We start from the raw sequence: 23,645 nt of genomic DNA, 5'->3' as shown, positions 1-23,645 counted from the left end.
GACGAGAAGTTTTTCTACGCTTGTCAGAAAATGTCCGACTGGCTCAGTATACTCGCCGTGACCCTAGTCCGGCCCACCGATTGGCCCAAACGTTCACGTGACCACTAGCTCGACGCTGATTCGACCAGACGTCGCGAGGCCACGAACGCCGTCGTTGAAGTCACGCCGCCGGCCCAACAGCAACCGAGGACTTGGCTTATTTCGATGCCGCCATTTGATGATGGCCGGTCTCGTACAGTGGTTGCACGAGACGCTCCTTAAAGGCGAAATCGTTATTATTCGGTACGCGATATTTCTTTGTTTCAGGGATTAGGACACTGTGAAATGCCAGAAAACTAAGCCTCATTTCCTATGAAAATTACAGACAAAACTAGACACGCGATTCATGTGAGTTTTATTTCTTTAACTATCCAAAGTTCTATACGTTTTTTCAAAAGTCCATCTCATTCTCGTGGATCTATCATTTCTTTTATAATACAGCTTGATCGTTGAAATGTTCGATCGAGTGGTCCGAAGAATTGTACGTTTTTTCCGTGGTACCTTCAAATTTATAAAATTCTCCGTTAATTGCCACATTGTCTTTCTCATCTTTTCGACACCTGTAATTTTTGTCAACCAAATGAAGGTGTCTCTTTTTATATCAAATCCGTGCCCAGTGTGGCTCATGCTACTGTGTGATTGTTGTCAAATATATGTTGTAAACGAAGATTGTTCACTTTATAATTTACATTTTGTAAAATTTCATGACAAATTGGTATTGTAACAACGATCACTTCCAAATTTCTAAGTTATATTGGATGAACAAAACTTTTCTTGTATCAGGCCAGCATCAAAATTCAGCAGTATTCAATTTTTTTAAATTCTACAGTATGCAGCAAATCAAGTTTTTGTTTCGAGTACTCGCAGTGCTGTCTGATGACAGTGGTTTGCGTAAATTGAGGGATACCGCGAAAATACCATATTTTCGTTCGTTTAGTGTTACCGGAAATTGTTTAAACGGTATTTCATATGATATTATTTATCATTCGATTTTTGGGGGTAGAGATTTTGTGTATGGTCTCGTTCTACATGCATATTCTACTTCACTTTATCTCACTCTCATTGACATAATGCATCAGATTTTTTACTAACATTTCTGTAAATAGTGGTATCGTTATGTTAAAAATTTTAGGTTGTATTATTTATTTGCATTATGTTGTGCACAGACTATTTATGTGCACTTGGTGAAAATGGTCGATAAAATGTCTTCTATTATGTAATGCCACCGAATTATTATTGTAATCATGAAAATCCTGCGAAATACTCTTACTTCCATTCATACTCGCATATCGATTTCGATCTATTCGATTTTTCGAATTGAAATCAGTAATGGTATTTCGAAGTTCTTCTGTTCTGATTTATGTAGTCAGCTTTTAGGAATACAGAGACAAATGCTGTTCTCCGAGAAACATTTCGCTGTGCGATTAGCAAATTGATTAAAGGCGTGAATGAGCACAGTTAACTGATTGAATGTTACCAAAATGGCTTACGCGTCGCGATAATCGAGTCGGTCTAAAGCAATTTTATTCTCCTGGCGTGCCTGCGCCGCTTGTTTTTGTGCTAAAATTCATATTTGAAATGCACACGTTTGCCGTATCAACGAGGGCTTTCTGTTTTCGATCAGGGTGAATCATTATTACCCGATTACGTTCGTAATTAGTTGATACATATATTCCCGGAATAAAGACGGGACCAAAAATCGCGACTGGTCGCGTTCGCCGATACGTTCGCGGAGTTCAGAGTGTCAAAAGGGGGATGTTGTTACAAGATGGCCAGGGATTCTCTCGATCGACAGGTTAAAAGGAAAAATGCACGCAAGGTGGGGAGAATGCGTTGCGCAGAACGTCCTCTCCTCGAGAAAGAGAATCCGACTCGTGTGGATAGGTGCGAACGGCACGCGACCCATCACACGCACATATTGTGCGTGAACTTGCTTCCATCTCCCTTTTCCTACAGCTTTCTTCGTTACTCTTTACGATCGTGTCTCTGTCTCTCTGTCTCGTCGTCGCGAGTTTGGCGAGCGCGCGCGAGCGCGATGAATCCACTATACTATGGTGTCAGATACAGGGAATTGTGTGTGAAGAAAGAGGTGAACGCGAGAGGTGAGAGGGAGTATTGGAAATGGGACGGGAACTGGATGACGGCGTGGCAGCAGCCACCTAGCCATGTCAGTGACAGCGACTCTTTGTCGAGTGTTACTTGTCCCGCGTTGTTTCCTTGCAACAATGTAATCTCGACTTCTTTGAGGACCTAACTATCGTTCACGTCTAATGTATGCTTCTTTATAGGATCTATTAATACGATCGCCTTGCGATTTCGACCACGAATCTTCAAACTCGAGATGATCGCGCTAGGACACAACCTTCGACTCTCTCGTAAACTTCTTCGTATCGTTACCATTTTTTTCTCTCTTGAAAGTATACCATTCATTCCCGGTCTGTGTACAACTGTCAAACGTATCGTCGCTATAGTGAACCGAAACGAATGAAAACGTCACGGGAGATGTAATTACGAAGCGATTCGCAAAAATCTGTTTTGGTACTCTTTATCCGAGTGTTACGTAACTGCTCGCTGACCAAAATGCTCGAGTGCTACGACACCGCGTTTTACTCTCTATTGTGCTTTCTCGTTTCTGATTTCATGTCGCAGAGATTTGACACTGAGAAATGACTGGAATGTCGGCAGATATCTTTTCGTTGTTGTTCCATATCGGGAGAAAATAGTCGGTAACTACGAGATTACGGTATCTAAGAAAACTGCGCACCGATCGCCGTATACTTCTATGACCGAGAGTGGAAATAAAAATATCCGTGAAGGGTGCATTGACCGATCTCGAACACAGGCCAATACGTTTTAATCTGTTTAAAAATCTGCTCGAAAGAAGAAACTCGCGTCGGCGCGCGTTTTGTTCTGCATTTTGATCGTTACAACACCGAGTGAGCTATTTTCACGCATTCTTTGAGTCACTGATATCACGGTTGTCGTCTGTCACGATAACGGACGCAGTTTTCGTAATCTCGTTCTGGTCGATACGATACTTACAATCCCGCCCCGTATTATTTGTAATTATTACAATTTCGATTTCTACTGTTTTACGAAATAGGAGGATATGATGTATCGCGACATTCGCGACCGATAGATTTAAATTGTTTCGAAACAGAAGCGCGTTTCATTTCAGGGTAAATGAACGAAACGGTGGTCCGTGGTTATTTAATGTCCTTTTATCAATTTATAATCAGATAAAGAAGCAACGTCATACCTTGAATTACGATTTCGCAATTTACGAGTTGTGGATAACGTTAATCTTGTTCATAACACTATTTAAAACCGTGTGTATTCCTGTAATTATACGTAATATTAAGTGGTAATGACTTTAGACTGAATAACAGAGGAGGACGTTCATATTTCGTCTAAAATTACTTCAATGTATACGATAGCATACAACAAGGTCGAGTGCATTCAATCGTTCAGAGCTTTAATTATTTTAGAACAAGTCTACCCTAGCTGACTGAGATAAACGTTTCATTGATTTTTTATGATAAATCAAAAGTGACTCTATTTAGAGTATGCGCCTAAAAGGAGCGCTATATACTTTCTACTTCGCGGCGTACGCGAACGATAATTTCAAACGTGTACATATTTCTGTAAAATTAGGCCAATTAATTAGTTAATTTATGCACGAGTTAAGAAATAGCTAATGCTTACGTTATTCTTTCTTTTATCGAAGTTTAATCTATGCAGTTCAAAGTATGCATTCAAACTCCACTGCAACATAGTACAAGGGCTCTGTAATTATAGCGCAATTGAAATACTTTCGTTTATTTAGATAAATATTTCTGTAACATGGCATATAAAAAGAAAATTTTAACAATACTGTACAAAACCATTTTTATTGTACAAAAACGTTTCTTTTTTTTCAGTCCATTTAAACTATGTCTGCATAGAACTACGCTTATGTATTTGAATTCAGAATTGTTACAAATTCTTATTATCATTACTCTGCAACAATATCGTTTTATAACATACAAATAAGCAGGATCAAGTTTATAACAACATAAATTTTTAACAACACATAAAAAAGGAGAATCATTATACATTAATAATATAATATTCTGTAGATCGTTAACAATGTTTAATGTTTATATATATGTATCGATTTTTCGTTTTTAATAATTAAAATATTGAATTACATTACGAAAGAAAGGGTAGGACAAATCCACTGGTTTGAAAGGAACAGTACTTTAACAATGATTAATACATATTATCGTTTGCTATTATATATAGTATATAATATGGAGCAATGTGTACCCAAACCTGTACCTCAGAAACTGTCCACTCGCTCTTCTGTAATAATAAAAAGTACAATAAAATAAAAGTACATAGACTGTTTGTCTATACATAACAATGTTCATAAAAGATTTTACAAAAGATTCTTGTTACCCAATATTTTCTCTAATAATAATGCATGCGAAGTAAAGTTTTTTAATTTTGAATAAAACATTTAATCTTTGTTTTAAGGGCGATAAAATTTTTTTTTTTTCGTATAAATCGATGGTGTAATAAATATATTTATATAATCTGTATACTTTTTGTATTAAAAACGCTTTTATTATACAATGAATAAATAATACCCTTTCTCTCTCGCTCTTTCTCTAACAACACAATTTAAAAACGCATTTCAAGAAAAATCAAATTTTAATATATTTATCCGAACGGATACGAATTATACATTAGTTTATTACAAAAACGATACCTAATTAAATTATTGTTGAAATATGTTTAATTACAGAAAATAATTAAGATACTCGAAGAATGCAAGCGTTTTAAAATTACGTAACATACGTTCATATGCGTTCAAATAAATGCAAGCTTGTTACTTTGTACAGATTTAAAACGCTTTCCATAAATAGCTTCACAGTAAATGATCTGTTCTGTTACAATGTCGCGAACATTAGTCATTTTTAAGAAGCCCCCAACGTTGAAACAATAACATTTTTATAATATCGTATTAATATTATATGTAAGAGTAAGATATACAGAATATACCACCCCTTCTATTTGTGTAAAAAAGACTAGTAAAACTGTGTGACACTTTACAAACTTTTTAATTGAATTTCAATGTAATCTTGTATAAAAAAATGTTTCGTATAATTGGGTCTCTCAGGCTTAATCTATGTCTGTATATGTTTTTAATAGGTATTATTATCAATGAATTTCTTCCAAAAATAGAACTTACATAAAAATGGATTGGAGTTTCCAATAGGTGGTACTGTTTTGTTGTTCACAAGCTTAATGTCTTTATACAAACAATTGTTGAATGCTGTTATCACGTTAATAAATACGTGAAGTACTGCATTAACTGAACATTCAACTTCAAATGCATGTAAAATATAACTCCATTCTATTAAACCTCATAGGTACCGATACATATATACATACACATATGTATATGTACCCAAAATTATTGTGACAGAACACGAATGATGGACGAGAACGAAAATTTTTGAACGAATGGATACAGGTGAAATCTGTCTTAAGCCTAATGCCACTTTTAGGATTTGTTAGAAATCTTTTGTACACATATAAGAACATTATACCATAGAAGTATCCGTACTGTTTGGAGAAATTGGATATTCAAAGAAAGTCTTCTTGTGTAACACCGCTTTTGAACAAGTACATACTTTTAACTCGATCGAAAGATAACACTTTGCCTTTTTATTTCAATATCGTTATCATGTAATAAAATATTCGGTTGAGTGTTCTAAAATATATTCATGAGCCACAATTTTTTTATAGTTTCTTCAGCAACGGTGTGTGCGCAATATCTTTCTGAAATTGTTTTGTGATCGATGTATCGTCAAGTGGTCAATCACTCTTGGACTTTGTTTCACTACCCTGATTATCAGACTTTGTTCCGCTTTCCTGTTGTTCTGATTTTGATTCAGCTTCTTGTTGACTAACTTCATCTTCCTCGTCAGAGTAATTTGTAGGTGCTTCGCCAGGTTTCAACAGTTTACCAACGTAATCGTACCTTTCTAAAATAACAAATAATATATTAGAAAAGAAATTGAACTTTAAGAAACATCTACAATATCATATCTTCAGAAATGAATAAGTTACCTTTAAATTGCTCTTCCCATTCCTTAACAGAATTCATCTCTGTGGTATTCAAGTCACTGAGATCATCGTATTCGTCGCTTACCATTAACGAAAATTTCGCCAATCCTCTACTGGCATCGTGTCCACCAAACGCTTCATATGGACCACCTAATATAACAATATAGCATATAATAATAATAATAATAATTTCGACTGCACATATTTTTTCTACGAGTTTGCATCTAGACCAGCGGTTTCCAACTAGCAGAAAAATTTTTTTTCCACGCCTTCCTTCCTTATATTTTTAATGGATATATAAATATAGACACGTTTTAAAAACAGTTTTTATTAAAAAATTTTGGCATCTCCAAGGTTGGAAACCGCTGATTTAGACTGTACCTACACTCAAGGGATTAGGATCAGAAATCAAAATTTAAAAAAAATCTATATATATTACCAACGCAGAAAAAATGCAGCAAAGTTAAATCCGAAATTTGTAAACGATTGGATAAATAGAGTACACTAAATTTTGGGATCTGTATTTCGAAAATGATCTTGTACCAAAAGCTTTGACTTTTTTGTATTTTACTTTCAATGGTTCAAACTAGTTCAAAGAGTATTCTTCGACTTCCGAAATGTCACACGATCCTACATAACCCCTTGGATGTGAACAAAGATATATGTAATCAGTTCTTCAATCTATTTAGCTACCGACAGAGCTAAATACGAGTATATATATGTACTGTTGTGTCGAGTCGACGTGTTTAGTTTCTGTGAATTACTTTGTAAAGATATACATGATTGCATAAACAACTACGGAATCTAATCAGTAGTAGTGAGGCCGATTATCATGATCCCGTGGTGCTTGTAAATTTATTTCTACATTATCATTGGATTGGCCGATAAGCGGCGCGGCGTGGCGCCCGACAACGATTGCAACGTGAGCTAATTAAAAATCGGTCGGCAACACAGTAGCAAAAAAGAAGTCGCAATTACTTGCTCAGATGCAAACGTATAAGACGAAGAAAAACTACATATATGTATGTATATCGGGCGAGTCCTGCGATGTAAGAAAGGAACCAACGGAAATCTTACCGGGACCATAGAAATGTCCACCACGGGTGCAATCGTAAACATTTCCGTTGACAGCGACCAATATTCGTCCGTCTGGCCCGGTGCCTCCGTACTGCTTCAATTCTTGAACAGTAAAATCGCGACGCAATTTTGGCAACGACTTCGTCGGCTGCACGGTCATCTCAGTCTTCGTCTTGCTTTTAACAATTTTGTATACCAGTAAGGTGATCACGCTGACAAGGACAAGATTTATCGGGCTCTTTATGATCTCCGCAATAAAACTCGATATAAGCTGGTGACCATCCTGGTCGATGGTAGTAGATGCGGAACCCGGCGAGTCATTCTTCTCCGCCATTTTGACCACTAGTTTATGTACGTGCCTCGCTGGGAAACACGATGCTTTTCACGGCTCGAACAAAGTCAACCGTGTTCTCGAAACGCGATCAAAACTCCGGCAAGAATCTCGAAACGATCCCTCGAACCAGCGAAACTATATACTTTCCGAGATCTACGATGAAACGACTCGCGCGCAACCTCAACCATGTACTACTGACGTACCGGCACTGGCCGCGCTGATCATATCATGATACCCACAGCGATGCGATTATATAGGCTGTTTAAAATTTCCGGTGGCGCCGAGAAGAAGTGGCAAGTCGCAAATCAGGCGAAATGAATCGGCTAAACATCGCAGTTTCAACTTCGATATAACACTACAGATCTAGATTCCCGTGTAACGTGATCAAACACTGATTTAAAAGGATGTACATTTACTGCCACGTTCAGTGTCTACTAAAGATTTAATTATTTTTCAGGTGTCTCCGATATATTCATATTCAACATACTATGTACTTAACAATGGTTCTTTTTCGAGAAAAAATCAAGATTGCTTGACTTATATTCACGATGTATACTTTGACCTTTGGATCACCTTGAATTAAGAAATTTCGGGTCTTCTAAGGTCACCCAAAGGTCACGGCATAAAAGATCGTTAAATTTGCCTTGACGGTAGTTACAAGCGGTAGTTAAAAGCATCGGAGTAAATCTGATTTTATAAAAAAAAATCAAATATTCAGAAATTTCCGAAATCACAGTCTTTTCAAGCTGAATTTCAATGCGACGCGTTCGAAATTTTGCAAGAAGGTATTCTCTTTTGGAGAATACTGTATGTTTTGACCCACACTACTTCGCGACAGCGCTACTCACACAAATATATCTGTAATTCTTTTACGTCCTCAGTGGGGTACTCTACGAGCAAAAAACTGTATAATTCGAAAACTATTGTGACATTTCGCATTTTTTGCATTACGTCGTATAAAGTTAAATGTTTTGCATGCGATCGTTGCAGGAAGTATTAAATATTATACATGCGTCGCAGATACTGAATTTTGATACTAATGTTGCCATTTATCAATTTGACGAGATGCGTGACCAAGATTTGATCATACATATTCTTAATATTCTCGGCTTAAAGTATGATGAATAAAAAATTACAAATTTAAAGATTGTCGTATAGTAATCCACGTGATAGTATTGTAGCTATTATTTTGTGTCCGCAAGAAATTGTAGTGATTTAACTAAATCAATCTAATCGAATTAATGATTTTCACAGTCGCGTGGAGACTGTGTTACAAATTGGATTTTACATAGTCCGTCGGTTCTTTTGCTTCTGCGGTAATAAATTCGAACGTGTCATCACTTAATTCCAATTTTTCAAAGTCATGCCATGCTGTCATTTTTTGCGTACATGTAGCGTAAGTTTGTGTGCAAGAATCTTGATAAGTTTAGTGTAGATAGAGTACAATTATAGTTTGGCATATAGATGTCGCTTTTATCTCTCAGATAACGGTTCGTACTGCGAACTATCACGAAATTGTGGATTCGCACAATCTAGAAGTTATCGTAGTCCGATATTCACACGCACCTTGCGCGGCCAGAGAGAAAGTTAATTATAAAATGTATATCGTTATATCGAGGTTACGAAACAGATCTCTTTCTCTCTTCCTCTCCCGCTCCCGCTACAAAGTATGTTATGCCAACAACATACCCGACGATAATAAATTGATTAATTCAGATGCGGTAGCAGTGGTAGAATTGAGTCAACAAATAATTGCTTCAGACTAGTTTATTGAAGACACTATCAACATATTACACTCCTATATGCGTGCACTAGTTGACATGTACATGATCTGCAGAGTTAATTTGCAAACTGGAGTTGAGCAACGATTAACACGATTAACGATTTATGATTATAATCGAAGTAGGCGTGTAATTATCAATAAGGTTCGTGATTAAATTTGTTGTTCAATCGTTGATTTAATCACGATCAATTTCTTTTGAATCATAAACATTACAAATTTTAATCAATTAATGCTCAACTCCGTGTAGAGTATATGTAATAGGCTACTTGTACTTAATTGCGTTGTACTTATATTGGACGGCACCGTTTCGTAAGGCTAATTCAATACTTACAATTGTAGACACTTGTACTGAGTTACACCCACCTAGTTCATAGAAAATGCACGATATATGTACTCTCATGAAAAAGAAAACAACATATTTAACTAGAAGCGTTGCTTCGAGTTCGTTGTAGACATGCAAGCGATAAAGCTTACAATGGAGCTTTCTCGTCTTGAAAGTCCAGGTAGGGATGAATGTTTAAAGAGGAGGAGACCATGTTCACGTCTATCTTTTCCGAACACATCGGACATACTCCTTCGGTCTCGATTATTCTAACGCAATCAAACAAATTGATTTAGCGATTTTACGACAATCATATATATATATATATATTTAAAGTCGAATATATGTACCTTAAAAATTCGCTTTTTATGGCAGGGAAATCACATTGAGGACACGTTGTGAAGTCATGTTCAACGATATGTCGTCCCTATAAATAATACCATGATTAAATACAGATGCGTGCAACTTATTTGATGGGTAGACTGCGGATGTTTATGCAATTTGCAAGTTTTAGTCTTTGTAGATCTGAAATAAATAAAAATCGTACTAAACTCTGTCGAATTTTATATTCTACCGTTTTTTGAAAATTTTCAGGAGCCGTAAATGCATAAAGATCCGCAGTTTAGTGATGGGCTAATTGGCAAAAAGACTAACCGTAGCTATACAAAAGGGTATCGTGTTTTTGCATTTATCACAGGTGATCTCAGTCTCGGGAAGTTTACTCTTGCAATATGGACACGGAGTTAGAGGCTCTTCTTCGTCCTCGTTATCCTTCGCTCTCGGTGGTTTCCTAACGATTGCTTCAATTTTCTTACTATACTTAGCATCGATTTGATTCCTATACTCGGGACGCATTAGCATGGCAGCAAAATTGAATGCTGCGTTCTTTAGTCCTGCTCTTTGACACTCTATCACGGTAGATGTTAAGATTGGAACAATATCTAAAATAATGATTTATATTATTTTCTAGCAGCTTTCCCGTTGCAGAATATTTCATACGTTTCTACTAACGTGACGGAAACTTTGAAATGTTGTTGGCTACTCTTATCAACATACGAGCGCCGCGCAAGTGGTCGCTTTTTTTTACATGTAATCTAACCAGGATGTACGAATGCAAAAGTCTTAAATTATTTTGCATCTCCAGCGGTATAGTAATCTTGTTCCTTTTCAACTCTTGGTACATACTGAACAGTACATCGTGCGCGTTCCTGTAATTTCCTGTTAAAAAACGTTTTGTTAGACTGTATACCAGATATGTGTAAATTAGAAACACACCATTAATTTGTTCCTCGTTTGCTATTATAATTGCTGTCTTTGCAGCATCCCTGTATTGTTTTCTGGCCATGTACAATCGGAACAGGTATTTAGGGTCCTATCGAATTATACAAGTATATTTAACAATTGTTACATCTCTGTATAGGAAAGATTAAAAATTATCAAACTACCTTTGGCAATCCATCTCCACCCAATAGGAAATCTATCATTTGAGTAGCCAGTTTATCATCCTTCGAAGAAGCAACTGTGTCAATAGCTAATGACAGAACCTCGTTCTCGTCTGCCATTAATTGAGCAGCTTTCAACAAATGCCGCAACGCCTTCTGGTATTCTTTCGCGTGAAAATAATACTTTCCCGCTAAGTGATTGTTCTTCTGAGACTCAAAGTGCATGGCTAAACTCTTGAAATCTTCCTTCCGCGCGTTGTCATCGTCGATCGTGTTTATCAAAATTTCTCCATACAATTCCATCTTTCCGTGTTGATTGGCCAGTTGGAAAGCCTCGTCGTGGCAATTCGATAGAATTAAGAATTTGATCGCCGAATTGTAGTCGTTCATTTTCTGGAAATATTTCGCCACCATTTTCGCGCCCTCCACGCTTTTCGTTTGTTGTACCACCTCCACGCTTCGCGCTGTAAATGTTTCAAGAATTATTTCTCGCTGGAGAACACGTCTACAATCGAATTACCTGGATTGTTCAAATGTTCCAGATTAATCCTAATGATGTTCTCAAAATCTTTCGCGGTTTCGTACGCTCTGGCCGCTTCTTCATATTTGCCCTCGGCTTCCTTCGCTTTAGCATACTGTACGTTAATTTTGGCAGACGATATCTGTGGCAACAGGTGCCCGACCTTCTGCCAATTCTTCAGTTTTATATATGCGGACGCTGCTTTGTCAAAGTACTCGGCTTTCTCATACAATAGTGCGGCTTCGTTGAATTGCTACAAAAGCAGAAACATTTACATACAAGCAAAACATGTGTACACGTATACATATCGTGTCCATATATTTTGATTGTACATGTACCTTCATCGATTCGAATATTTCCGCGCATTCCTTTCGTAACTGTCTTGAACTCTCATTGTCTACAGCTATGCTCACACCCTTTCTACTATCACCGCATCGGATAGACATTCTAGCAATTCCAGCAAGACATAAATTGCGATGATGCGGATTATGAACAGTCGTAATCGATGAACTATTTGTCTCCACCAATCCGCGTTCGTAGTTCGATAATGCTTTAGGATAATTTCCCCTAGAGTAATCACGTTTTTAATAGAATTACGTGATACGCGTACGTATCGGATAGGAAGTGCTTACGTGAATTCCAATTGTTGAGCGTATTCCCTAGCAATATAAGGAATTTCATCGGGTTTCAGCTTTTGCGCTAGGTTCAATGCTTGTTCCCATTGCATCAAATCTCTTCTTAAATATAATGCTTGCACCGGTTCCGCGGACTGCAGGAAAAACTTTTCCGCTTGATTATAGTCACCTAGCAAGATACACGCGTGACCAGATAACAATGGCAATTCGTCTATGTTCTCCATACTTTGTAACGCCCACACCATCGAGGCGTCTTCTATGTTTCGATAAACGCGTATCGCTGCAGTTTTGAATAATTGTTCAGTACCAAGTATATTTATACGAGTTATACAAACTGTAGGAACACTTACCAAAATCGACATTTAAATTTGCAATCGAGCTCTCCCCCAATTTTAGCCACGATTCTCTTTCGTTAATCTTCTCGCAAGTGTTCCACGCTTGTTCGAATCTAGAATGTTATTTTTTTTTATTTTATTTGATTTATCGATGGACAAAAAGCATATTTACCGTCTGCACAAAATTTGATTTTCTAAAACTTCCTTCAGTTTCGCCGGTTCTACAATATTTCCTGCGTCCTCGTGAGAAGATAACGTGATCTGAATTAATTTATTACTTATCGAACTTAACGTTAACTCGCCAGAGTACAATAATAATGGCAACGTTTCGGATGGCAGCTTCGTTGTACTTATCTTCTCGATCTTCGTACCTATTTGCGAAACGTGTTTTAACATGTCTTAAAACATTCGTTAGAATTCACGAGCTTACCTTCGATGAAATATTTGACGAATATGTACGTAATGAGAATGCTCTTGTTGTATACGGCAAATATATTGCGTTCCAAGATATTCTGATCCCATATTATTCCTTGTATAAAGTCCGGACAATCGAGAATTTGTAAAACAGACTCTTGCATAGGATTGTACAAGTAAGCGTCAGATTTATTATCTATAAAACACATTTGTGTCCCATTCGCATCTAAATAGATCTCCTTTATACCGTTGTTGTGCGTGTGCTCTGTGCACTGATTGAAAAATTCTAGGCAAAAGTAGATTATGTGACCCATCTAAATGTACAATTAATGCAAATTAGTGTTTTTGATACACGTTTTGGTCATTATGTACTTTCACTATACATTCCCGGAAACCCATCCTACTTAGACTGCGCATTTCGATTGCAAACGATTTGATTTTATGCATGACTTTAACACACAATGCTATTCAACACTGTTCTGTTAAGTCATGTTCGTTAAGCAAGTCAAAATGACGGTATCCGGCATTCGAATGTTAAGCGACTCACATCATTGCCGTAGACTAAGAAGTCTGTGCTAAGGGCATGGCACGTTATTCTGCAATCCGAGGCATTTAAATCCGGAAACATTTTCGTGTCTTTTCCTTCCTTGGTTAGCGATGGGTTTGGCTTCACCTGTAATAGCAATGAGTTAACACTCGATCTAACAACGATTTATGGTGCTAAGTTTGAATTGAATGTACTTGTTACCGAGTGTAACTGCAATTTTCCATCGAACAAAACCGAGACGTAGGTTTCATTCAGTCGTATGCTCTCTATTGTTGCAAGATAGTCCCTTTCGAAGTGCGCTGTTGTATCATATGGATTTTCCGACATGTCCCAGAGCAGCGCTCTATTATTTAAACCCACTGCTACATGCATCGGGCCTATTGCTAATACTGAAGGTTCTATGATGGTATTAATTATTATGGGCTCCGACTTTTCCTGTTGAGTAGTTCGAAATACATATACATGTCTATTGTCTGTATTTTCTAACGACGACAGTGTTCGTACCTTGTCCAAAGTGTAAAGGTGTACTGCAACTTCCGTTAAACTAGTAAGCAATGCAATTTTATTTCCACAAACGCTGGATAGTTTTGGAATCTGTATCAGATAGACTAACACATTTCCAGAGTAAGTTACTGCTGCTATCATGGTTCCATCCATGGACCATTCTAACTTGCTGATTCCTGTTTCGTTACTGACTGTGATTAATTTTTCAGTTTCTTCGAGATTCTGTATATTATGTATCTTTATGGTATTACTACCGCACGTCGCAATCTTTCCTATCGTTTGACTTATAGCCAAGTCGGTCAACGAATCTTTGTGGTTGTTAACTTGAATTAACTCTTGCCCTACTTCCTTTATATGCGTCGAAATTGCAGTAAAATATCCGGTTTCGAAACCTACTAAGATATAACCGTCTCCGTACCTGAAAAAGTTGATTTTAAAAAAAGATCCAGTCTCATTTATTTTGATACCATACTGCATGATCTTACCATTTGTACGTGACAATAGAGCCATAGCGTTTTTGGAAAGCTAATTCAATAGGGTTCTCTGGATCCAAAATATTGTACAAGAATAAAGTGGTTTTATTAATAACAAGAGATACCTAATGAACGATAGGAAATTAATAGCAACTTGCGTATGCGCCAGCTATATTTTACAAACTAATTTGAAAAAGAATCGTACTGTATTTTCACCCCCAATTCTGTGATCCATCTTCATTTCATTGAACTGAATATCAGATGGATCACCTTGGAGAGGGATTTCACGGCGTGTGTCTCCGTCGCTTGTGCTAATAGTTAAAACTTTGTCTTCGCTGGCAAGAGCCAAAAGTCCCTCGTAAGACCAAGCACCACACGTTATACGTCTTTTATGTTTTCCCAGGATTGGTGTCCTTCTATTAATTGATAAATCAATGATTCTATTGCTCGGAAAATGTACAACAATACACTTAAGGGGGTAGACTCATTTCCAGGATGTGGAATGTGTCTTCTCATTTCTCGATAATTCAAAGATGGGGTTTTTCAGTAGTCAAAAGCGCTAGATGAAAGATCGATGCTGGCTGCAGTCCTACTTTTCCTCAAAAGTCCTACTTTTACGTTTATGAAGGATGTAGCATTATTCATAGCTACATCCTTTATGCTTCTAAATAATGCAAATTATGCCTCGTAAACGTAAAATATGGGACTTTTGAGGGTGACTGAGGCTTACAAAAACAATCCTGGAAATGAAACTATGCCCTTAATTGTGAGAAAGGCGTACATACTTGGCATTTATATGATCGTAAAGAACTAAGTTTCCTTTTTGCGTTCCTACAGCTAATAAACAGGTTCTCTTCGCCCACATTATGCACGTCAAGTTATCTCTCACACCGGCATCTATTTGAGATTTCTTTCCAGTCGTTGCATCCCATAATACGATAGTAGAAGAATTTTGTGATATAACAGCTAACAGATCTCCATCGGAGTCCCATCCAAATCCGGTGCACAAACCAGAAATGTGAATACGTTCTTGTAGGTCGCCTTGCCTATCGAAAATAGCAACCGAGGAATCATAGCCAGTGGTTGCTAAATGAGTACTGTTACCGGGTCGCCAAGAGATGAACACTGTACCAGAACCATGAGGTTGATACAGTTGGTACAATACCTGCATTCAACAATTTTACAACTGAATGTACCATTGAATTAAACAAGGTTATCCTCGTTTCATTTTCGATTTGAAATATGTCGACATAAAGATCGATCTCGTAATAATAATAATCTCATATGTCACTCGCGACAATAGTTGCGCTGTGAAAGTTTGAATAACACATAACCTACCTTCTCGGTCGACATACTTTTATGGATAGAAATTTTTATCGGTGCAATCGTGAAGGCTGAACACCTAATCGCATAGAAGAATGTTGCGACGGCGCATAGTTGAATTATCGATTCATTAGCTTCTATTTTTTACGCATATTATTGCGTCTGTCTTGTCTGCCATGTTGTTTATGTTTAGGCTAAATAGCCTTTCCGATCAATTTCAAATTGTTTGACGCTTTGTTATGATAGGTCGATCATAGATCGCACCGCTTATCGATATCGTGGCGGTAGATTTGGATTATTTCAACCGGAGGGAAAAGGCTAGTTAGTAAACGAAATAATTAGCTTATGAAAGAACTTCATCGTCTTTCATATAGTCTGTTATTATTAGACTGCGGATCTTTATGCATTTATGGCGAACAAAAGTTTTCTCCAAATATTAAAATAGAAATTTGTATCTATAATTTTGTATCTATTTAAAAGGCCATTATTACTGACAATAACATATTCTATTTGATTAAAAATTACATAAACATCCGCGCAGTCTAGTTATTATAATAACTAAATATATTTACTTCTGGAGACGTCGTATTTTCATTAGTAATTCTAAGAACAGGTATATAAACAGGTGTTACTTTCAAGTTTTTAAAATTATACTAACGAAAACACTGCGTTCAACGTCGTCTTCAGAAATATATAAATAATAACACTCTGTTCTGTGTGAAAGACGATGAAGTTCTGCCTGGTTCTGCCATACATACATGTATATATATACATACCCAGCTAACCAGGCGTGCCTTGGGCAAGCCGTGCCTAGGGCACAGATCGGCAAATCATTGTCCAATCTACGCTCGGAGGTGCTCAAGTCCCGATTGGCTTAATTTTGGACGACCGTAGGACCAGGGTTTGGACATGGGCATGAGGTCGGCATCAGGTCGGCACGAATCGGCCGAATGTGCCTTTGTGGCAGCACTGTCGCACTGATGTACCGCATGCCGAATATCGTTTTACAGGTGAAACAAACAATTCCAATGCCGCTTTTGCAAAATTCACATGTTTTTCTATAAGCGAGGGTGAAACTAATATCCTAATCGCGATATGGAGCAACAAAAAATGAGTATACACATTCGGAGCTAATATCCCGTACATTACTACCGGGCCGGTATATAAGAGAAATTGGCGAAAAAAAAATACAAATTTTATTTATTTCTCACATTTGTTATTTTTCCTAGACTGCGGATCTTTATGCGAAATAAAAATTGTCTGCATCGATTGCAAGAGACATAATCTAAAATTTGCATTGCCGTACAATTTTCTTTACAGTTCAATTTCAACTAATTGAATACACTTATATTTTAAAGATGATAAATAAAAATGATTTTATCATCTCCGCGCGAATGGCAGTACTCGATAAGTACTGTCCATCTGATTTTTCTAGACGCCCGAGGCCAATAGAAGAATATTCAACTTTTAAAGCGACCGAGTTTCGCCAATTTCTCTTATATACCGGCCCGGTAGTAATGTACGGGATATTAGCTCCGAATGTGTATACTCATTTTTTGTTGCTCCATATCGCGATTAGGATATTAGTTTCACCCTCGCTTATAGAAAAACATGTGAATTTTGCAAAAGCGGCATTGGAATTGTTTGTTTCACCTGTAAAACGATATTCGGCATGCGGTACATCAGTGCGACAGTGCTGCCACAAAGGCACATTCGGCCGATTCGTGCCGACCTGATGCCGACCTCATGCCCATGTCCAAACTCTGGTCCTACGGTCGACACTAGCTCGGCATATGCGCGCACAGGAGGTCGACCAAATTTAGATTTTTGGTTGGCTGGGTATATATATGTGTGTATCTCTCTGTTCGTATCCAGTTCGTATCGCAACAGCGAACTCTTTCTAAATATCACAGATTCAAGATCTTTGTGATTGTAACGTAACTGAACGTAACTCTGTAACCAACCATTATGTATACTCAATGGTTTTACTTTAGAAAAAATATTGGTTAAAAGTATCGTGTATACAAATATATTTATTTGAAAATACAAGTCTGTTGATCGAAATATTCTATATTTAGAATTAATAATAGATTTATGCGTTAAGTTATAGTGAGCAGACAATTACATTAAATAGAGTATACAAATCGTATAGGTTAGGTAACCAAAATCTATTTACGTGGTTCTTGGTTTGTACAGAAATGAAATTTTATACAAAATGTTCTCTTTGATGTTCACAAAACGAGCACTTCGCTCGCAAGCACGTCAATTCGCGAGCTTCCTTGTCAGTAGTAGAACTCGAATCGACAGAAAAGTAATACAACATTCTGCGAATGTAAATTATAGCGGCTTAATAAACCAGAATTATAGAGCATATAACCGGCTATTCAGTAATGCGACCAACGAAAGCTGTTTTCTACCACCGTTAATGAATATTCCGCTTATTAAATTTCCATCATTCTTTTATTGGTATAAACAAATCCTATTTAACCTGTACGTTCGACAGTCTCTTGACAAAACGTTTAGCCTTCAGGAGTTTTCGGCTGGAGCAAAGCATGTATGGTACTTTTACTAATTTATTATATCACCTCTGTCCCATATTATTATACACACTTCATTTCTTTACTGAATTCTACATAATTTAAAGTATTGCAGGATGTTTTTGCTATGTATATTCGAACAAAACAAGTAAACTCCCATTGCAACTAAGTTTTTCTTTATTTGTACATATGTACCAATCTGTAAATAGATCAGCCACCTAATTATTCAGTTATGTTAATTATAAACAAAGGCTAATAACAAGGAGTTTTAAATATGTGTGCCATAATGTGGAACAAAGGTAGTATTTAATATAAAGTTAATGATCGGAGAAGGGCCAATTTAAATGAGAAATGATTATCCAAATGTCTATTTCATGAAAAATCTATCGGGTAAAGGAAATTGTATTTGTTATAGGCGATTAAGCTAATATCGGAGGCATTAACTTTACGAAATTATGAAAACCTGCACGGTCTGGTAGACGAGATTGCAATAGAAATAGTAAAGAAGAAAGTTGATGGCTTGGCAAGTGCACAGAGGAGATTAATTGCAATAAGCGATGCAAGTTTGACATGGTATGTCAATTATAGTATGGGTGTCAAAGATGGTAGAGTTTCAGGTAATACAATTAAGCTATTAAGATATTGCTTTTCTAAACACATGCCGCAAAAGAATGATAGTACAGTAGACTCCCTCTTAATGTCCCTATGTCTCATGAAAATCAGTGACACAGGTTTTTACCGACTCCAGATTTTACAGACAATAACTTTGGCTGACAATGATTTTTGTCGACAACAGTATATTATTCTTTAACTATTCTGCACTGACACTTTCACTTTTGTATAAAATATAATTATTACACTATAAGAAGTTCGATGCAGTCGGTCAACGTTATTGTCAAATGATGTTAATATCAGATAATACTGTCGTCGATTAAAGTCGTTGTTGGGCAAAGTTATTGTCGGTCAAATCTGGAGTCAGTGAAATATTGGGAAAAGTGAAGACCCATTTTTCCTAAAAAATACTGCAACAAACTGGATAAGAGGGAGTCTGCTGTATCAGGTTTTAATATGTTTAATTTTATGTGAGTTTATTGTAGATTGCGATTTTATTCTCGAGATTTCGCAATTGGGTTATTACTTGCCCAGTACGCCAGGTTCGGACGAGTCCCAAAATGTAGAAAAAAGAATGTTTGTAACTGAAAATGGAGTAGAAAGGCTGGGTCTAATGGTGTTTAACTACACGTTTCAAAGGAATTATAAAAACGGGATAGGAGGACCATGGATAGCAACAGTAGTCAATCATTTTTCAATTACGGTATGGCAAATATTGCCGATTCGATATTCGAAAGTGCAGAATTACTCTTTCCTTTTTCTTTTTCAGTCATGACCCTCCTCTCGATTCATGTTGATGTAGTGTTTTACTGCGATCGCAAGAGAAATGTGGAGTCAGAAATGTACGTATTTGTTAAGAAATTTAAGACTTTTTATTTAACTGCATTTCTATATGATAGCCACATATATATTGTTTTCTTTCTTAAAAGATACACAATAAAAACGTAATTGTATGTATACTTAACAGCCTATTAACTTTAGTAAAGGAGATGTGTAATTTTGCATGTGCAATTCCGTTGCTCCAAGAGTTGTTCCTTGTTTCGATACAGAAACGATTAGCGGCCCCTAAAATGGTTCAATGTTATCAAAGAATACCATTACTTATGAGGATTTAAGAGAGGAGCACATATTTACCTTGTTGGTTTGAGGATTGTGAATCCAACATTCGTTCTTATTTGGATATTGGTACAAATTGTTCCGTTCTATAGGGACAGAATTAAAGAAGCGTATTTGCAAATGTTGAGAGCTAGCTACTTCGATTTTGATTACATTCGAATAAGGTTCCATGATCGATATAGTAGCTTTCACACATATATTTGCTTTTTTAAAGTTAACTTGGAACGTTTGTTTACCGAAATCATTAATACTAGCCAGATAATTGTCTGCAACATTTTATTATGTAAAAATAGAAGTAATGAGAGAGATCTGTTCGTAACATAAATAGAGTTCGAATTACTGTTATAAACGACATCGGTCAATCGAAATGGTTTTGTAATGGAGGATGCAAACATTGGAATTTGATTTCGTTCCTCGTCTTTGAAACAACTGTCGATAGCTAGAATTATAAAGATAATCATTTAATACAAAGCGCAATATATATACCATGTACAATTGCATATCGACGTACATTTTCCTACTTCTTCAAATAATTTTGTAACTGGTATATCCTTGGTAATATATTTACTGAGATGAGTTATATATAAACCATATTTACTGTTTAATCTTTCGTAACTAGGTCTGTGACCAGACGTTGAATACGCTTGAAGTAAATTTCGAAGATTTTTCTTACTTTTGTATTCGGTTACAGTCGGCACTTCGTTATAAATTTCAGTATTAAATTCCCTACAAATATATATTATTAAAGAAACGGCGAAACAATAGAACAGATTGAAACGAGGACAGATAACTTGCTTGGAAGGTAATATTTGGCACATGTCTAATATAACAATCAATAATTCCGGATCGTTTTGAAGAAATGACGCTAGTAGTTCGCTTTCGCATATAGCATCTTTCCTGAGATATACTTCCGGAGCGTCAACTGCAAGCATATAACTCTCTTGCATCTTGAAGCCATGGCCGGCAAAATAGAATAAACCTGTCGGAACCGAACAATAGTTTCATGTTGCGTTTCTTGTATTTGGAAATGTATTCGTCTTACCATAGACACCGCTGACTAAGAGTTTGCTAAATAACTGTATTGCCTTTTTCATTTGAGTTATCGTTAAATCTTTCAGACAAATCACCTCGAAACCGATTTCTTTGAGCAGTTCAGCAATATAAGCACCGTCATTCGTTGGAGTTAGAAGAGATTCTTGACTATGATAGTCCCCATTTACGATAATCAGAGCTCTTTTTCCAACTGCTTTTAATTTCGGAAGATGCGTCTGTTGAATGACGATATTGAATCATTAATATATTGAAGTATATTAAGGAATCTTGACACGCATTTATAACTATTACCATGATAACAGCTCTATCTGTGTAAACTTCACTGACATCGTTATAAACGTGACAGTAGTATTTCCCTTCATATTTGGAGCTAAAGTGTTCTATCTGAAATTATAAGTGATTGAATATGCGAGCTAATGCAGTACAAGTATGATACAGCAAACAAATGAACATATCAGCTTCTTTACATGCAGTACGTTGGTAATTTCTCCTTCTAATTTAGTATTATCATGGAACCATTGATACTGTGGCTCTGGATTTCCACCAGCTTTACAATATATCGTAAAATCTTCTCCCTCTTTAACTTCCAAGACTGGGTGTGGTTGTTCCTCTATTGTAACAGGTACAGAACAGATTTGCACATACACAGAGTTCGAAGTCAAAGTAGATACAAGAATTCCGTCGTGTCTAATTTGGGACACTTTACATTTATATTCTCCTGCTTGGGAAACACTTTGAAATATATGGAATCAGATTTGCTACGCAGTCGAAGACTACTTAGAGTCTAAGCCTTAAGAACACGAAGATGATATACCTAACAATGGCAATGTCTAGATCTGTGGAAGTGCAGTGTTGCAGTGGCATATTTTGATGGTACCACGAGTAGCTCGGAGGTGGCATTCCCACTGCTTTACAAAATAATCTAAGATGACGTCCGAATGGTATGTTTAATATATTGGTTCCAGTCTGCTCCATTGGGTGCGTAGTAATTTGCAGAGGTTCTAAAGATGAATAGCATTCATTTCTAATGTTAAAAAATGTTTAAACTCTTGAAACTGTACCTGGATCAGATATAATAGATAGGACGTTATGGAGTCCGCAATCATCTAACAATATACGCAACATCTCGATAGTGCACATTTTAATATTTAATTCGAAAAGCAATCTTTCTCCTGGAGTCTGGTGCGGTACTCTCGTTTCCTTCAAAGACTGTACCCACAAGGTACTGTGGATCCAAAATTATAGAAAACATTGAAATTATTGACTATTGCTATTCGACAAAGTTTTATTGCTACGAAATGTAAAACAACACAGGTCATTGAAATTTTTCAAAATATGACTTATGAAGTTTTACCTGTGAACTACAGAAATAATTATTACCATGAATATTGAAGTTGTTCGGCTACATGGTTCGCTAATGTTATCCATGCTGTATCTTTATCGAGTGCGTTAATTAAGTCTTTATATATATTCGTAGGTAAACATTCAATAGTCGCGTTTTGGTCGAACGGTGTCATTGTTAACATTGTTAAATGTTAAACGCGCATTGTATTTATGTAATTGGAAGATTACTTCTCTGCAGGTTCTCTCAAAGAATATTCTGTGGTCATCGTTTCAACTTTCCTCGTCGCGTACAAGGAAAGTACAAAATAAGCATAGTCTCAGTTTAGCATGATTCAGAAATATATGTGTCAATAATATATTCTTCTCGATCGATACAGTAGATGTGTACGATCGAATAATAAGTATCAATTACAATGAAATTACTTTTTTGTATGTATATAAAGCATACAGGAGTGAATATTTAATATTAAGTACATTTATGTTCTTATATTTAACATTTTGAAACATTGTCTCTAATTTTTCTTTTTAAAAAATCAGGACATGAATAGACGGGTGCAGAATAATTGTGAAAGTTAATTACGTAACAATTCTCCGTTTCGTAAATCAAATTTATAGTTCGTTTCTGATAAGGATGGCTGGGAAATAATCGTATTTTATGGAAAAAGAATGGAACAAAGAAAACATCATCACTTGTAGAGGCTGCTTTCTATTATCGCGGATATTTTATCTCTTTCATCTACCGTGTGCCGTGTGGAACAGGAAACAGATAAATAGGCGAAACAGGCTAACTTTTAGGAACACCCCGGAAAAGTCAGAGATCCCTTTTTATGTTTGTAAGGTTAAAAAATGAACATAAAATTCATTTCTAATTTATACGAACATACCAAAATGATAGAAATAACTTTTCGAGTAATATTTAATTTATGAATATTTGACATTTCAAATATTGCCGCGTTTGTCGGCGTTTCCATTTTTCGCACGCTGTCTCTTCATCCCTCTGACGTCCAGAAACATCAACCAGGTTTTTGAAACTGTTACAACATCCATTTCGATTTTTGAACATTTTGAAGCAGTTATTTTTGGATCCGTTACAAGCCCTGATATCAATCTTAGACCAC

The 23,645-nt window shown here is 36.5% G+C and overlaps 5 protein-coding genes across 7 annotated transcripts; 2 read left to right on the top strand and 3 right to left on the bottom strand.

Moving 5' to 3' along the window:
* The first annotated feature begins 1 nt into the window (after position 1).
* On the top strand, positions 2-19,973 carry LOC143206995 (m-AAA protease-interacting protein 1, mitochondrial). Of its 2 annotated transcripts, none has more exons than XM_076419954.1 (4): positions 2-387; positions 18,818-19,019; positions 19,500-19,717; positions 19,784-19,973. In XM_076419954.1, exons 1-4 carry the CDS (start codon positions 352-354, stop codon positions 19,787-19,789), a joined length of 462 nt encoding a protein of 153 aa, XP_076276069.1. In that variant the 5' UTR covers positions 2-351; the 3' UTR covers positions 19,790-19,973. The 2 variants fall into 2 exon arrangements, with proteins under 2 accessions (XP_076276069.1, XP_076276068.1); XM_076419953.1 differs by lacking the exon at positions 2-387 and adding an exon at positions 17,710-18,419.
* Positions 397-4,383, top strand: LOC143206997 (uncharacterized). The gene is made up of 2 exons (XM_076419956.1): positions 397-2,266; positions 2,328-4,383. Exons 1-2 carry the CDS (start codon positions 1,808-1,810, stop codon positions 2,382-2,384), a joined length of 516 nt encoding a protein of 171 aa, XP_076276071.1. The 5' UTR covers positions 397-1,807; the 3' UTR covers positions 2,385-4,383.
* On the bottom strand, positions 5,782-7,765 carry Msbp (membrane steroid binding protein). Its single transcript, XM_076419955.1, has 3 exons — positions 7,234-7,765; positions 6,160-6,306; positions 5,782-6,074 (listed from the first exon to the last, which is right to left on the bottom strand). The coding sequence occupies exons 1-3, from the start codon at positions 7,565-7,567 to the stop codon at positions 5,905-5,907; spliced, it is 651 nt and encodes a 216-aa protein (XP_076276070.1). The 5' UTR covers positions 7,568-7,765; the 3' UTR covers positions 5,782-5,904.
* Positions 9,324-16,061, bottom strand: Oseg6 (intraflagellar transport protein Oseg6). The gene is made up of 20 exons (XM_076419938.1): positions 15,881-16,061; positions 15,328-15,707; positions 14,748-14,958; positions 14,555-14,667; positions 14,070-14,487; positions 13,767-14,000; positions 13,566-13,691; positions 13,035-13,332; positions 12,777-12,975; positions 12,620-12,717; positions 12,267-12,549; positions 11,973-12,201; positions 11,635-11,887; positions 11,118-11,578; positions 10,948-11,044; positions 10,684-10,890; positions 10,327-10,613; positions 10,023-10,099; positions 9,825-9,941; positions 9,324-9,713 (listed from the first exon to the last, which is right to left on the bottom strand). Exons 1-20 carry the CDS (start codon positions 15,893-15,895, stop codon positions 9,704-9,706), a joined length of 4,113 nt encoding a protein of 1,370 aa, XP_076276053.1. The 5' UTR covers positions 15,896-16,061; the 3' UTR covers positions 9,324-9,703.
* LOC143206992 (mucosa-associated lymphoid tissue lymphoma translocation protein 1) lies at positions 19,943-23,645 on the bottom strand. 2 transcript variants are annotated; one of them, XM_076419950.1, is made up of 11 exons: positions 22,564-23,641; positions 22,245-22,408; positions 21,998-22,184; positions 21,651-21,915; positions 21,475-21,567; positions 21,173-21,398; positions 20,926-21,109; positions 20,642-20,856; positions 20,471-20,569; positions 20,149-20,396; positions 19,943-20,079 (listed from the first exon to the last, which is right to left on the bottom strand). In XM_076419950.1, exons 1-11 carry the CDS (start codon positions 22,707-22,709, stop codon positions 19,975-19,977), a joined length of 1,932 nt encoding a protein of 643 aa, XP_076276065.1. In that variant the 5' UTR covers positions 22,710-23,641; the 3' UTR covers positions 19,943-19,974. The 2 variants fall into 2 exon arrangements, with proteins under 2 accessions (XP_076276065.1, XP_076276063.1); XM_076419948.1 differs by having other exon boundaries at positions 20,642-21,109; positions 22,564-23,645.

Source organism: Lasioglossum baleicum, chromosome 3, assembly GCF_051020765.1.
Source record: "Lasioglossum baleicum chromosome 3, iyLasBale1, whole genome shotgun sequence".
Classification (NCBI taxonomy): domain Eukaryota; kingdom Metazoa; phylum Arthropoda; class Insecta; order Hymenoptera; family Halictidae; genus Lasioglossum; species Lasioglossum baleicum.
The sequence above is the reverse complement of the archived record's forward strand: the minus strand, read 5'-3'. Positions and strand labels throughout refer to the sequence as shown.

Excerpts from the sequence above, each read along its gene's own strand:
- LOC143206997 (XM_076419956.1), top strand. The coding sequence starts at position 1,808 with ATGGCCAGGGATTCTCTCGATCGACAGGTTAAAAGGAAAAATGCACGC. Across the intron at positions 2,267-2,327 it reads CGTTGTTTCCTTGCAACAAT|GATCTATTAATACGATCGCC; the intron begins GTAATCTCGACT and ends GCTTCTTTATAG.
- Msbp (XM_076419955.1), bottom strand. The coding sequence starts at position 7,567 with ATGGCGGAGAAGAATGACTCGCCGGGTTCCGCATCTACTACCATCGAC. Across the intron at positions 6,307-7,233 it reads TGGACATTTCTATGGTCCCG|GTGGTCCATATGAAGCGTTT; the intron begins GTAAGATTTCCG and ends TTGTTATATTAG. Across the intron at positions 6,075-6,159 it reads ATGGGAAGAGCAATTTAAAG|AAAGGTACGATTACGTTGGT; the intron begins GTAACTTATTCA and ends TTGTTATTTTAG.
- Oseg6 (XM_076419938.1), bottom strand. Across the intron at positions 13,692-13,766 it reads GAAAATTGCAGTTACACTCG|GTGAAGCCAAACCCATCGCT; the intron begins GTAACAAGTACA and ends TTGCTATTACAG. Across the intron at positions 11,045-11,117 it reads GTGGAGATGGATTGCCAAAG|GACCCTAAATACCTGTTCCG; the intron begins GTAGTTTGATAA and ends ATAATTCGATAG.
- LOC143206995 (XM_076419953.1), top strand. The coding sequence starts at position 18,081 with ATGTTCTCTTTGATGTTCACAAAACGAGCACTTCGCTCGCAAGCACGT. Across the intron at positions 18,420-18,817 it reads TTTCGGCTGGAGCAAAGCAT|GCGATTAAGCTAATATCGGA; the intron begins GTATGGTACTTT and ends TATTTGTTATAG. Across the intron at positions 19,020-19,499 it reads CAAAGATGGTAGAGTTTCAG|ATTGCGATTTTATTCTCGAG; the intron begins GTAATACAATTA and ends AGTTTATTGTAG.
- LOC143206992 (XM_076419948.1), bottom strand. The coding sequence starts at position 22,709 with ATGTTAACAATGACACCGTTCGACCAAAACGCGACTATTGAATGTTTA. Across the intron at positions 22,185-22,244 it reads ATCTATTATATCTGATCCAG|AACCTCTGCAAATTACTACG; the intron begins GTACAGTTTCAA and ends ATTCATCTTTAG. Across the intron at positions 21,916-21,997 it reads CTAGACATTGCCATTGTTAG|TGTTTCCCAAGCAGGAGAAT; the intron begins GTATATCATCTT and ends TATATTTCAAAG.